This window comes from Ptychodera flava, chromosome 14, assembly GCF_041260155.1.
Source record: "Ptychodera flava strain L36383 chromosome 14, AS_Pfla_20210202, whole genome shotgun sequence".
NCBI classification, from domain to species: domain Eukaryota; kingdom Metazoa; phylum Hemichordata; class Enteropneusta; family Ptychoderidae; genus Ptychodera; species Ptychodera flava.
Window position 1 is genome coordinate 39,862,387 of NC_091941.1, and position 15,341 is coordinate 39,877,727.

At 35.9% G+C, this 15,341-nt stretch overlaps 1 protein-coding gene across 1 annotated transcript; it reads right to left on the reverse strand.

Moving 5' to 3' along the window:
* Window positions 1-852: 852 nt before the first annotated feature.
* On the reverse strand, window positions 853-15,106 carry LOC139150484 (DDB1- and CUL4-associated factor 5-like). Its single transcript, XM_070722874.1, has 9 exons — window positions 14,922-15,106; window positions 9,695-9,977; window positions 8,187-8,367; window positions 6,551-6,690; window positions 5,806-5,935; window positions 4,748-4,961; window positions 4,237-4,303; window positions 3,114-3,232; window positions 853-2,643 (listed from the first exon to the last, which is right to left on the reverse strand). Exons 2-9 carry the CDS (start codon window positions 9,903-9,905, stop codon window positions 1,183-1,185), a joined length of 2,523 nt encoding a protein of 840 aa, XP_070578975.1. The 5' UTR covers window positions 9,906-9,977; window positions 14,922-15,106; the 3' UTR covers window positions 853-1,182.
* Between the last annotated feature and the right edge of the window lie 235 nt (window positions 15,107-15,341).

Sequence of the window (15,341 nt, forward strand, 5' to 3'; positions counted from 1 at the left end):
TTGTACATTCAACCTTAGTCATACATTAATAGTGTATACTAACACATTTTTTAAATGTACAACTACATTACAAAATATTAGTTTAAAAATCATGAAATTACAGTAAAAAGTTGGAGATAGTAAAGTTATAATAGCAGTTCTAACCATACCACAATTAAATCAATTGTTTGTAATTACAGTGTTTATTTTTGTACCAAGTGAGTTTGATGAGTGGGTTTGAAGTCAGTCTTGTAAAAGCTGTTGAACTATTTCTACTATGCCTGCTACCGGTATTGCTTGCAGTTTGTGGACTACAGATAACATGCAGATATCACAGAGATCTTCTAAGTTCACATCAGTCAACAGTTACCAGTCATCAGCTCTGGTATCTTCCATCCTCTAAACATGCAGACTACAGTGACAGTCATAAACATGCAGACTACAGTGACAGTCATAAACATGCAGACTACAGTGACAGTCATAAACATGCAGACTACAGTGACAGTCATAAACATGCAGACTACAGTGACAGTCATAAACAAAGAACTGTGACCTGATATGCATCAACCAGAATATTTGGCTGTAACTCATCTTACAGAATATTTGGCTGTAACTCATCTTACAGAATATTTGGCTGTAACTCATTTTACAGAATATTTGGCTGTAACTCATCTTACAGAATATTTGGCTGTAACTCATCTTACAGAATATTTGGCTGTAACTCATCTTACAGCATATTGCTGTACTATTGAAGTTTATTTGTACACAGTTTCAGGTAGATCTAACTTGGAACTATCCTAATATTTGAGGCCAGACCTATCCTTGGGCTGACTTGTGACAAATTCAACCAATAAATGACATGACACATACGTACACATTGGATAACAGCGTATTTAATACTTTTGTGAAAAGCTTGAATGAATGAAATAACCATAACATATGTCTGTAACAATAATCAAGGATGGCATATTATCTGACTTCCCATCCATATAACTGATCTGTAATTTTCACAATAGATAATTGACACAATGATTGGAGTCTCGGAAGATAAAAGCACAAATCACATTCTTGATTTCTTTTTTTGGTGTTATTGGCCAGAATCGAAGGAAATTAAAACTCCATGCAACAATCAACGATTAAATATAACTGTATGATGTAATGGACAAGGTTGTATGGTTGCTTTAACACTAAAACCTGTATGTGCTAGTCATCACTATCAGATGTATCTTCTTTACTTGGAGACGTTTTTCTGTAGTTCCTTTTTGATCTTGATTTATGATTTTTAAATCTACAGAAATATTCAACGATAGTATCATTTGAACTGCTCTCATTTGCAGATGTCATGGAAGTTACATTAGAAGTGTTTGCATCTGTAGCTGTAGATGTTCTACTTGCACTACTACACGATGGCTGATTTGTTGAATTACGATCAGTAAAGTCTCTTTCTTTGGTATTTGGTTGAGTAACAGGGTCACAGGATTCATATTGATCATTTGACGAAACCGATGTCTCTGCTTTCACTTGTTCCTTCTTTTCAAGGGATGTACTTGACTTTTGCTCTTTGACTTCAGTTTTGGTATTGCACTCAAGTGCTGAATAATTAACACTATCACATGTTTTTTTATGATGTTGCAGATTTGTATCACTTGAAGAAGTTGGTTCATTCGTAGACTCAGCACTGTTTGTGGATTGCTGAGAGACGGTGGCAGAGTTTTCAGTAGCTGGATCTTCATATCCTTCACCTTCCTCGTGATAAATTCTTTGTCTGAGAAGTTGAATACTGCGCATTTGAGATGATGTGAGTCTATTCTGTGACATCACAATGTCAAGTTTTGCTGTAATGTCATCATCACTTGCATCATTGCTTTGATTTCTCTGAGCAAGTCTGTTCATCTTTTCCCTTAAGGCACGTCTGCAAGCTATCCTTTGTCTGAGACTGATAAGGTGGTTTAAGTCCAGTGATGGTGAACTCAATAGACTTCTTGAGTTACTGTTGTGATCATTGCTGCTGGAAGACCGTTGCTCACTTTGTGATGAAGTTCCTGGTTGATTCTCCATCTCAGTGTTATTATTTGACTGATCACAATCACTTCTTCTGTTCCTTCTATTAGAGTCTGATGCTGTCCAAGTTCTCCTGGAAACTCTTGGCGGTGATGAAACTTCTGAAGATGAGTTGTCCAATTGTGATTGTGACTGAGAACTTCTTCCACTGCCAGTGTTATTGTCCTGCCTCAGCTGCCTTCCATTAGCGTCAAAAATTCTCACAATCTCAGAAATGCTTTCATTATTGTTTTGGTTGTCTTCTTGAATATTTGAGATATTTGAAGAGTCGTCGCTGTCAGAGTCAGAGCTGCTATCTGAGCTAGTTTGTTCCCTTTCCATCAAGTGTACATAGAAACCTTCCTCACTCAGCAAACTGTCATCAGAGTCACTGAGACTACTCCAACCTTCAACTTCCCTTTGCAACAACGAATCAAAAAATGCAATCATTTGAGTGTCTTCTTGAGTGGACTGATGTGAATAATCATGAGATAACCCTTGACCACTGTTCAGAACCAGATCTATGTACTCTTCATGGGAATACATATCTCTCTCTGTTTCATCTTGGTTTGAATTACTGCATGCGTCTCCGCTACTTCCTGGTAATCTGAAGGGACTCCATACCTGTGAATTACAACAACAAAGATACAGTAGTGTTACATATGTACCACAGTTTATTTGCACTGGAGTGTGTGTGTACCAATTGTATTTGCACTGCAGTGCAAATACCGAAATCATTATGCCATAACCTTATATTACTGAACATTTGTAACCTAAACTATTTTTGCTTGTTAACAACTAGTATCATATAAGCCAATTGAAAATGGTCTTCTGCATTCCGCTCTGCAAGCTGTACTACTTCAAAAGAGAAACATACCTCAACATGGAAGATTTCAAAGAGGCTAGCTATGACAAAGCTTATTGTGTGATTTTTAATCAAAGAGAGAATTTTGACCAAAGAGAGAATTTTGACATGGGGCAGATAATGATGATTTTTTTCTCAGTCTACCAAGAGATCAGGAAAACAAGTGAAAGCTTCCCTTTTTGTAGATAAGTAATATTAGTTTGGGATGTGTTTTGATCACTTTTCTTACCTTGATGATTTTTTCAACACCAGATGAAGCTATCATATGATTACTTGGATTAAATCGTACTTGGTTTACAATTGAACGATGTCCTTTCAAGACCATGTGTGCTTCACTCACCCAGGGAACTAAGTAAGAACAAGGACAAGCAAATATAGGCTTTCATGAAGGCATGACAAAACTGCTTTGTCACAGTGATATTTTTCACTCACTGCTATCATGTTAACTGTTCATTGATCTTGTCAATCTTTACTTACAACTAGGAAAACATACCAAAACACAGTCTTACATAAAAATGTACATTGCCCTTGAGACATGCATTTGAAATAGCAACATCTCAATGACATGATAAAACACAATGATTAAAACGACTTCGTAGAGTTGATATGACATTTCACATACATTGTGTGAAATCTGCAAAAGCTAAGATATGAAAAGCACAAAGTTATGCTGGCAAAAAGTCTATTATGTAGTACAGGCCATTTAACTCCTTTGATTATTCAAGTAAAGTGGTTTATACATTTTCCAGATGCACACATACATTTTATTAATCTGACATAGTAATTCTGAACAAATGTGTCTAACTAATGCACTTCAACAGAAAATTCAACAGTACAAAATGTATACAAATGAATTAACAAATTGAATCTTTTACCTACTGTTGTCAATCATTTCACTCTTTCTAATATGTTAGTAGTAGTTAACAGTCCAATTATTCTGGGTCACAAATATTGACACATGATTACCCAGACAACTGTCTGACATGTTTTCTTAGAGACATGATAAGCATGGTTAGATTCTTGTTCATTTTCTGACATTAGCTAGTAATACTGGCAATCCAGATTTTGTTTTGTAACCTCCATTTATCCCTTTGTAAGTTTGATGCAGACTCTTTTAAGAGGAAAATTTAAGAATCTTAAATTTGGGACAAAATGGTGAATTTAAATTATTTAGTGCCCCTTGTTGCAATTTGAAGCATACTGATTTGGGAATTTACAGTGCAAAACGACCATTAAAACATAACAGTAAAACCATCAATGCTTTCCTGATACAAAACAGCACTTGAACATATACTGTTGATAGTAAAACTATAGTTGAATTGAGAAATGAGGAGTGCAAAAAGGTCACATACTTTCTCGTGTTTCATCAGGAATTTTCCAGACGTAAAGACTAAAATCATCAGAACCAGAAAGAGCATACTGAAAAATAAACAAAAGATAATTCATTTTGATTGAAGTTGACTGGACAAGCATACTGCACATTCATAAACTAATGCATTTCATTTCACTATGTCAATCTATGCATACAATTCAACACATGTGTTAGTTTCCATAGCGCCCAGTTCTTATGACTTTTCTTTCATTGACCCATCTTCAGAAATTTTTGAAACATTATTTCTTGTTTTGATATTTGATATTAATAACATCATTTATGCAACATATAATGAAGTCTCATTACAGTCATTTGCATTAGATAGGTCTTAAAATTTTCATTGTTGGATTTCTATGGATTTACCAGCACATACTTCTGAGTAAATATAACATTTTTTTAACAGTAAGAATAACACATATATGTGTTTTCAGATAACTAGGTATGGTCACTAGTTTTGCAATAGGACTGAGGATAACAGTGTCAGCATTTACCTGGTCTCTGTCTCCTCCAAAACAGCAGCTCTTCATTGTACAGGAGTTATAATATCCAGAATGGTCAAATTGAAGCAAGGGAGTTTTACTTTGTATGTCAAACAGAACTGGTGGTAAACGTCTTCTCAGTGCCAGTAATCGATCACCTCTGTTGTTGAATTTAACACTCATTGCACTTTGCTGAGATAAGCTGCCACCATAACGCATTAAACAGCTGAATATGAAAAAGTTATACAAGCAAATTTTAGTTCACATCTTTGTTTGATACATGTAAAAAAACTACTTACTTTTCATCACTGAAATGCAGTGTCAAAATTGATACTAGAGTTGATAAATTCTTATCCGGTGTTTCAGATCATTAAATCATGGAAGTAATGATTTTAGGTTTGTTGAAGATGCACCACTGTGTGCACTATGTTGGCTGTTGCCAATAGAAATTGGAATAGATTTTGTCAGCTTTCTGCCATACTTAGTTCCTGTCTCTTGCACTTGGCTCTCTTGATATTTGATGTTTATCGGTCTCATCACAACATTGGTGATAACAAACAACAATTTTGGACAACCCTTTTCACCTACCAGTACTATTGCATATTTCATAGAAATGTCAGTCTTATAACAAAATGTAAGTTTTGCATATCAATAATAGACCTTAGATGTTATTAGCAATCATCAACCTTAACAATCACCAAATCTTCCTGTAACTTTATATATCTCACCTGACAAAATGACCTTGTGACAAGCTGATGACTGTTATTAAGTTTATATCTGTATCTTCAACTGCATGTCATTAATGTTATGGTTAAAGCACCGTCAACAACTCTATAATGATGTCAAACTAGCCATTTGGAAACTTGCTACCCTACTCTAGTTGATAATTATCTTTGTAAGACTTGCTGACTAAACTAGTCTACTTAAAATTTGGCCACCTTTGTGCGTACCAGTTTTTCACTTAAAATTCCCAGCAATTTTTAAAATTATATTACATATGTTCATAACATGACTTCCAGTTTGTAAATATTGGTAGCTACTGCAGATGGCCATGAGAGTTCAATGCATACCTTCTTGGTGCTCTAATATCCCATAGACCGACACCTTCACTTGAATTGGCAGTTGCCATTAATCTTGGTTCAACAGGATTATAAACAACAGCATGGAACGGTGATGTGTAGTTGGCCAATAAAAAAGGTTCTGAAAAAGAGTGTGAAATTGTAGAGCTTCATTGATGAGTCCTAACTTTTAACTATCTGTTCAATGTCATTATGCAATAGCTATTGACAGGAACACAATGTTACTGGTAGGTATTGTACGATGAATAATTTGTATCAAAATATATTAAACCTGACACTCTTTTAAACATGAATCACTTTTGTACTATTAAAATATTTTGTGAATAAGAGATGTTTGTAGTTCCTTACACACTGAATGTCTATTTCATTCTACATTACAAGTTACAACTATAAGCTAAGACAGAAACTAATCCTTCATAATCATCATCATCTTCAAGGTAATTGTCATCATCTATACAAAATGTGATTTGTGAAACATACTTTCATGAGACAGTTGGAAAAAGTTACATTCAAAACATATTTTCATGTTATGCTGTTAAAAGGTGATAAATTTGTCATACGCATATTTCTGACCTCTACCTAAACAACAGTTTACAAAAAATACAAAATCAATAGAGTTTCCACAATGCATAAACTACAATTGACGACTAGAGAAGTGACTTGTGCTTGGTGTTCCATCGGTAACACTACCTTGTCAACTACATTCTCTGATGTCAGATATTGAAACTAAATTTACCTTGTCCACTCCGTTCTCTGATGTCCCATATTAAAACTCTTCCATCATCACAGGCACTTGCATACACATTATCATTAGTTGGATCAACAGATAAACCATAGACTGTATCCTCATGCAGGAATACATCCAAAGTCTCACCTCTGAAAAGTGACAAGATAAAAGATAAATGCAATTCTGGGTCACACACCCTCCCTACTCAATCTACTCAAACTACAGATACAATGCACTTCTGTAAGCCTCTGCAGACAATACATGGAAACCGATATTCTGTCATAATTTAAGACTTTTTTTCAGAATACAGGGAGAGAGAGAGAGAGAGACGGAGGTACATACAAATGTACATAGTACATACATATACTATAGGGTTATTCACAAAATACGGCCCTGTATGGACGAGGGCTCAGTGAGTGACGTATTGGATGAGCCGAAGGCGAGTCCAATACGTCACTCACTAGGCCCGAGTCCATACAGGGCCGTATTTTGTGAATAACCCTATTATTATACACCTCCCTCCATTAATCGTCCGTATAAACTAATTCTATGGTAAATTTTGAGGGATGCGGCACGCGCGATATGAGTGGAACGCGCGCGATTGTTGAAATAAAATTGCTACAAACCCTACGGGGGACGCGTCGCGCGTCTCCAGTATTCGGGACTCCGCTTACTATACAAAATACGGAAAGTTATTGGACGGTCAAACTCCCATAGGTTACGGCAGTAGGTGTATAATAATGTATTTATACCGGTATATAGACAGATTGACAGATACATACATATAGACAAATATAGACATACTGTACAAACATCGATGCCTAAGTTCATACATACAAAGGTAGACATATAAACAGACATATACCTATGGACATATATGTAGGAAAACATAGATACGGACAGATGAATACAGACTGTACATACTAGCATGCATGGATGCATACCTACCTACATAGATGCATACAGTGTTTCATCCAGGATGGCATCAACAGGGGGATTTTCCCCTTTACCAGAAAATTTAGGGGGGATTTCACCAGTTCATGTGTTTTACTTGTATCTCTAAGGTGTGACTGCCAACATTTCATGGGGGCTGGCCCCCCCCTCGACAAATTACTATGGGGTGCCAACATGTCAACAGAGGGGGAATCCCCATCCCCCTCTCTAGATGAAACACTGTGCATACAGACAGACACATGATTTTTACTCCTAGGCTTCCATTGTCATACCGGTATAATTATGACAAAACTGGAGCTAATAAACTGCCAAACAGTTTTACCCATGTTAAACTTTCAGAGAATTTGAACAATGCAGAATGATACAGTCCATTTAAATTTGATTTGATATACGAGTCAAAGTCACATAACTACAGATACATTTGTCTTTGAAACTGCTATTCCCCACACTTGTAAAGTCAAAGGTTGTTGACCTCGCACAAAACAGACTTTAATAGATACTTTGAAATTGATCCTGAAAGCACCTGATTGAGTTAATACCGTAAACTATTTGGGAAACACTGATCTCTTTTAACAAGACCTACAATATTGGTACAAACTTCCATGATGATGTGACCAGTGATTCCTAGTGATTTTCACCATAGGGGTTTGGAATTTTGGAATTTACAAGTAAAATCATTACAAATTTTTACCTTTCAATGTCATGTACTATGACTTGTTCATCATTTCCTGCTGAGAATATCTTCTTGTTGCTGCCATCAAATGCTAGACAGAAAATATTGGAGTGATGTTCGCCCTTCATCACTGTTGGTTGGCTGAAATTTGATGTTGCCTGTTGAACATTCCACACCAGTACTCTCTTATCATCTCCACCTGAAAATAAACAGGACTGATAGTAGTATAAAGTGTTTTTACAGTTTACCATGACCTTTTCAATAGCAGTGACAAGAATGAAAAGGAATGGTTCTCTGCATTCAAAACTCTTTGAAATAGCCACATAGCCTTGACTTTACTATGAACTCCAGACACATTTAATGTAAGTTATTCATTTTAACCTGCTACGGTTAATTCATTAAATATTTGCATAAAATAAAGAAACCCTGAAGATCCACATGATCAATGCTGCAAAAAACACAAACACTGACAACATCAGGTCTATGGTGAGACACTTCACCACCATTAAGCATATTCCTTGAAATCAGCCTCTGCTAGTTTCTTCTTTGCTTCTGTATATTTTTCGGGATTGGTATTTTTCAATTTATGATCTTAATATCCTGAATGGTTGGACACATTCACATAGCTTAGTGTAAGCACACCCTCCTAAGACCACTCATGGAGAGGTGGGAATTTTCTTACAGGTCTCTGGTTTAGGAGTTACGAAACTTATGTGCTCATTTAAACTTTTTCTTGTCATTACACATAGTGCTCAATTGTTTCAATGTTTATAAACTCTGTAAGTTTCAGACCTGTATATTTGCTTTCGACTTAAAAAATGGTCATTATGGGCATTCAGTAGATTATTATGCTTCATCAATTTCATATTCATATGAAACACGCTTAGCTACGGGCAACAATTTTGTTATTCAAAAGGTAAATTTAAGATTAACTGAAAATAACATATATTATTCCATTATAAAAACAATGTAATATAGTTTGCCATCTTTTTCAAGACGTACATTTTAAATTTCAACAGCGAGGTGACAATGACGTCCAATGACGATAAAATCTTTACAATCAAGAAATTTATTTAAAACTTCACTTAAAAATTTTCTTTTGAACTCGGAACAGTGAATCTCTGTATTTTTTGGTTTTATATGTGATGTTACCTCGCTGTTGAAATTTAAAATGTACGTCTTGAAAATGATGGCAAACTATATTACTTTGATTTCATAATTTGTATGAATTCAGGGCCAGGGACTTGATTAGTTCCACTAGAACTACTTCCCAGGTCCCCACCAGTAATGTTGACACATTTTTTCTGGTGAAATAAATCATTATCATTATCATTATCATTAAACTTTACTCTTGCATCATCATTAAACCTTTGTGAAAATTTTCTCACCAACACAGGTAGACAAAAAATGCAAGCTCCTGATTATTCAAATATGGGTATTACATGAAGTTAGTTGAGCATTAGACACTTGGTGAAACTGGCAGTAAAAACGTTTGTTCTGCTGAAAATTTGCAGTTTGATAAATACCTGAAGCAAGAAGTTCTCCTCCGTGATTGCTAAACTCGATAGCATTGACACATCCATAGTGACCTATCAAGTCTTTCCTATGGAGATTTTCACATTGTGAAAATACTTTACTAGTCATCTGCCAAGGTGCTGTAGCATGACTTGATTCTTGTCTCTGATATAAATACTTCAGAATAGATCTGTGCTGTGATTTCTTCCTGCATGGAAGCATGGTATATGACGTTGTGTAGCCAGTCTATAACAGCTGGTGATGTGGTACTATACCTTTGTGTTTTCTTGAGTTCTGAAAAAAAAACCGGAGAGTTATGGGATAGTCAAAAACCTTTTTTTTCCGTTTGCTTAAATCTCATACAAATGAATTTCTCTATTAAGTAAGTATTTCATACGAAACCATCTTTCCCTTCTACATTGATTCTATTCTATTGAAAATTTGCTTTGGATATAAGCTAAATATAAAATTAGTAGTAAATGCTAAATGCATACTACATATTATATCTTTGCAGAAGTAGTGTGTAGACACACTGTCCTAAGCTAAATGCTAAGTAGAGTACTTAGTTACCAGAAGACCTAAACTGTTAGATTGTCTGTAATTTTGAAGATTGATGTTGTACTAGCTTTTCTGCACCTGCTTCCGTTACTTGATGTAAGATTAGTTCATATTCATTAAGGCCCCAATAGTTGGAAATTTTATGCATTATTTTCATGATTTATTTTCAAACCAAAGTTGGTTCGTGTAAATGTTCTAAATAAAGGGCATGTATAGAAGTATCACTGTTCGTTGATTTGGACCATGCGTACATGTTTCAACAGGCTGAATAATAAACGGGTGCCGCACTCATAAAATGGCACCCTCATGGACAAGTACGAAAAACAGTGTTTCCTGCACGTACACATGGTGATCATACCAGAAACAAGCATGAAGCCATATATTTGAATGCACACAATACACGATGGCTAACATTTTGCTGTTGTAATCTTTATTGTCTCTGTCATATGATTAGTTTTTGAAAATGGCGGAAAATCTAAAATGATGTTAAACGTTTGAATTTACATGTCATTTTCGGCCCTTATGACAGTATTATACACTTTTTCAGTCTTTAATGGGTCTTATTCAAAGAAAACTCTTGGAAAACTCGGGATATTTTGAGATCCTTTTATTGCAGATTTACAGCTATTGGGGCTTTAAAGGCGGAGCCTCCCTTTAAAAGGACGCAAAGCTATGGCGGCGTTCATTGTGTTAGTGGACACCAAACAGGCAACACAAGGGCACACGCTCCAGAAAATGCTACTTTTTAGTTTTCCCCGGCCGCAAAAACACAGACAGACTGCCAAGCAGTCAGGGCGAAGTTGCTGCCGATCGAACTCTGTGATTATATTCAAAGTCTAATGCGACTGGAAGACAATTTTTTAGGAAATTCGAGCGTTTGTGGTGGGGAATCAATGACCGTTGGTAATTTGAACGACTGTCAATCAAACGCTTGTATAAACTCTGTTTGCAGGATTAGCAAAAGGTGACAAAAGGTTGAGATCAGTTTGTGTAATTAATGTTATAGAAATCAAACATCGTACTGGCCAAGAGTTTGACTGTGAGGAGAACTCCACTAATGCGAGAACCTGGGATTGAAAAGTGCGGCTTTAACACAAACACTATACTACAAGACTCAAGTCAGATGTTTTGACAACATATACATTTAACAATATAAGCTGCTATCAATAGCAAAGAAATATCTTGGCTGCCATCATATTGCACGTATGCAATACCAGAATAATATAAGGTTATTCCCAAAATACCGGGATTTATGTCCTCGTACACCGTACGCTTCGGTATTGTCCTCGACGCTACGCATCTCGGACAATACCTCCGCCGCACAATGTACTCGGACATAAATCCCGGTATTTTGGGAATAACCTTATTATTACACACCTTTTTGGTCCAATTTTACCCGAAAAAGTCAAAATTAAAGAGTTATTCGGATGCCCGTCCCGCACTGCACTAAGCGATCGCAAGCAAACTGAGAACGCGTTCAGCGCATCCGCTAAGGTTCTTGATCCACAGGTTTTTGATTCACCACTACTAACGTTGTGAAGTACTGAATGTTTAGAAGTATATTTTTTGTTAAAAACTTAAAATCATCTCTCCTTTTTCCCCACGCTGATGTAAAGGTGTTTTGAGGTCAAAGGTCAAATAGTATCCAATAACACCAAAAGTTATTGTACTCCGCATCAAAGTTATTGGACTCCGTGTCCTCTTGATACCGAAATTTACGGTACGGCAAAACTCCATAGATCACCGACGCAGGTGTATAATAATGAGAAATTATGTTGGACTTAAAACATGCCAGTATATAATTTGATTGAAAGGAGACTGCTTTCCACATGGGACTCAAAATAATTAGAAGGAACCTGCTATGTTTGCTGCAGTAAGGTAAAGCCTGTGGCAGAGGAACATTATACATTACAACATATTTTTGATTACTAGCAGCCTTAATCTTCATGTAATATCATATTGGACACCCATCCTAGCATGATTTCAGAGATGGTCCAAGATAAGTCTTGTCATTATTGGTTTGACGTTTCTATGACTCGGTAATGTTTTTTTGTCTGGGTATTTTGCTTAAATGAGCTTGAAATGTCAACCAGCTACGTCATAAACAGATATCATTCCATAGAGTTTTGTTGTTTAAAGTTCAGGAATTGGTAGCTAATAGCTATTGTGCGTAATAAACTGGTAATTAGCTGGTGATTTGCTGAAAAGTCTTTGAAATTCAACAGCCAGCTATGACTGGATATTCTAAGCCATTCAATTATTGGAATTGTTTGCTGGTATCCAGCAGAAGCTATTCACTGCTTAAAATTGAAGACAGGTTATTTGCTACCATGCCCTAGTTATTTGTTACGATTATCATGCTGTAAAATGTCATCGACTATTAACTGAACAGCTGCCTGCCCTTAGAAGCTATTTATTTGCAACTGTAGAAATAACCTCTTATCAAAGTATCATTATACCTGCAAAGACCCTAAAAGGACTACTTTAGAAGATGTCTGATGGGCATACAGATTTTACATAAAAACCAGATGCAGAGATGACTACAGATCCCTTGAAAGGCAACAAACAGCTAATGAGAGCAGCAAATAATAAAAAATACCGTCAAAGACAGTGTGCTCACATTCAGTTTGAATTGGTCCATTTGAGAAATATTTAAACCAGGAAAAACAAGAATGACAAAAACAAATAAGGTCTCCAACTTAGGTACTGGAGGTCATCTTTAGGAACATGCATATCAACTTCTATAGCAATGGGACAAGCAGATCCTAAATACATAAGCAAATGTCAACAACAAAAAATAGACAGAGAAGGTTAGATAAAAAGAAAAGGTGGGAGTGGGTAAAAAAATGTACAAGGGATCTGGTAAAAAGTAATGCTACCTCATCTATCTTCTAGACCCTACCCCCTCCTGAATATCAAATGTTCCATCCCTTGGTATTACATGACGCCAGATGACAGGAAATGTATTTACAACCTTGGGGAGTTTTTAATTAATGCCATGAGTGTTATCATTCTAATGTAAACAGCACTTAAGTTAGTTACAGATAGTGAAATGCCTTCCACTGTGGGCGGTGATTACAACATCTGGAATTATCCTGGATCCAAATTTCTCATCAGTTCTTGTATGTCTTACATTGAAAAGTTGCAAAAATTGATCCGCGATGAAAAATTCACCTCAGCTTTGTTTTCTGGATCAAATTTTCCTACAAATTGATACCAAATATGACAAAATTATGTTCACAGCCTTCAAAACTGTCTCACAACATATCCTGGGTTGGTGTAGGTCATTTAAGGTCACAAACTGAGAAAATTACCTAAAATATACAAATTTGGGGGTTTCCAAACACTTTGAGCAGAAAATTTATCTAATAACATCCCTCGGGGCTTTATACCAAATTACAAAGCTATCAAACAAGTAATTTTGAGAACAAGTTTACTTGACCAAAAATGACAATATTGTCTGAAAAATACAAATTTGAATATTTCAGGACAATTTCCACATATCTAACTATTGTCATCTCTGTACGTCTATGTACCAAATATAAAAGCTGTCTGTCCAGGGGTTTTAAAAAGAAAATACTGTTTAAGATTTTTTGACCAAAAATGACAAAATTGCTCCAAAATAGTAATTTTCCCAATTTTATCATAATTTTTACAAATTAGAAGAGTAACACCCTCGCAAAGATCTAACCCAAATTTGGGAGCGATTGGGCTAGTGGTTACAGAGAAGAAGAATTTTTACTGAAAATGAGAAAAATCACCAAAAAATTCAGCAAAAATACAAAATTAAGGATATCTTCACAATATTCATAAAACTGTACAAGGTTCACTTAAGGTACTTGCACACAAATTTTCAAATCAATCAAAGCAGCGGTTCTTGAGATAGTAATTCTTGACCATTTTCACATTTTTTAAGCTCATTTGCATAATTTGGGCAATGCAGACTTCATTTGAACAAAATCCCATCTATAGCAAAGGATGCATCCACACACCAAATACCAAGCTGAAATGTGCAGCGGTGTTTTTGATGTTGACGGACATACTGTACATACATACATACATACATACATACATACACACATACATACATACAGACGCCATTGACTTCAGCTTATACGATGAACTCACATTGGTATAACCAAATGTGAGCTAAAAAGGGGAACACCTTGCCATCCGATATCTGATGTCAATCAGATAATTGACAACTGGCTAGGCTAAGATTACTACCATTCCAGAAGCCACACAAGGCAGATATACACTACAGGACTATCTTGCATTAATGTGCTGTGTCCAAATGTCGACCTCAGAAATGTGATGCAGCATGGGAACAGGAAGGAAAGTAAACTTCGTCAACCTGTAACTCACTGATGCCGGGACTTACAACTCTTGATGTATATTTGTCTCCCACTACATATTGTCTTAAAAACTTGTAAAAAGGCAAGTGGTTGATGGTTTATCACAATATCACAGACCAAAAATAAAGTGACCAAAATAAATTGACCTTACATGATTGTATTTCACTTTTTCAGTATTGCTTTAGTTCTGATCAGGCCATGATCACTTGAACATGAGATTTAAGCCAAGATTCATATATATTTTGTCATACATCATTATATGTATGTTTGATAAGAAATTACATTTCTGCTCAAGATCGGTGGGTTTGGCCCTTTAGGCACCTACCACAGGTCAGGTTTCCAGAAGTGTCCACTTCTCCTGACGAAAACCAAAGTGATCAAATGCTACTTTTTGATATATCCTCCAGCTCCGGGGCATAAATGTCACAGTTACAAGTGTGCCGTCTGATCAAAATCGTACAGTGCTGTTGTCGTGCTCCGTGCTTCCTATGTGAAAGACTGTATTTGCGATAAGCTTCGGATTTAGAATATATTTCAAATATTCAATGGCCACTAGTATTTATTCCCCAGGGAAACAGAAATACCTGACAGGGTTGAGCAATTTTATAAGGTCGCGTTACAATATAATGATCATTATAATCTTTTATTCCGATAACATGCGGGTTTTCTTCGTCCTTATTGGTAAGCCTTCGAATATGAGTATGGAGAACACGAATATTCCGAATAGTAATCTGATGCACACCAT

What these genes read in the sequence shown, in the direction of transcription:
- LOC139150484 (XM_070722874.1), bottom strand. Translation starts at nt 9,905, where the DNA reads ATGCTTCCATGCAGGAAGAAATCACAGCACAGATCTATTCTGAAGTAT. An exon ending in CAGAGAACGGAGTGGACAAG is followed by an intron (nt 5,936 to 6,550) that starts GTAAATTTAGTT and finishes ACTCTTTTTCAG; the next exon opens with AACCTTTTTTATTGGCCAAC. An exon ending in GTGTTGAAAAAATCATCAAG is followed by an intron (nt 2,644 to 3,113) that starts GTAAGAAAAGTG and finishes TGTAATTCACAG; the next exon opens with GTATGGAGTCCCTTCAGATT.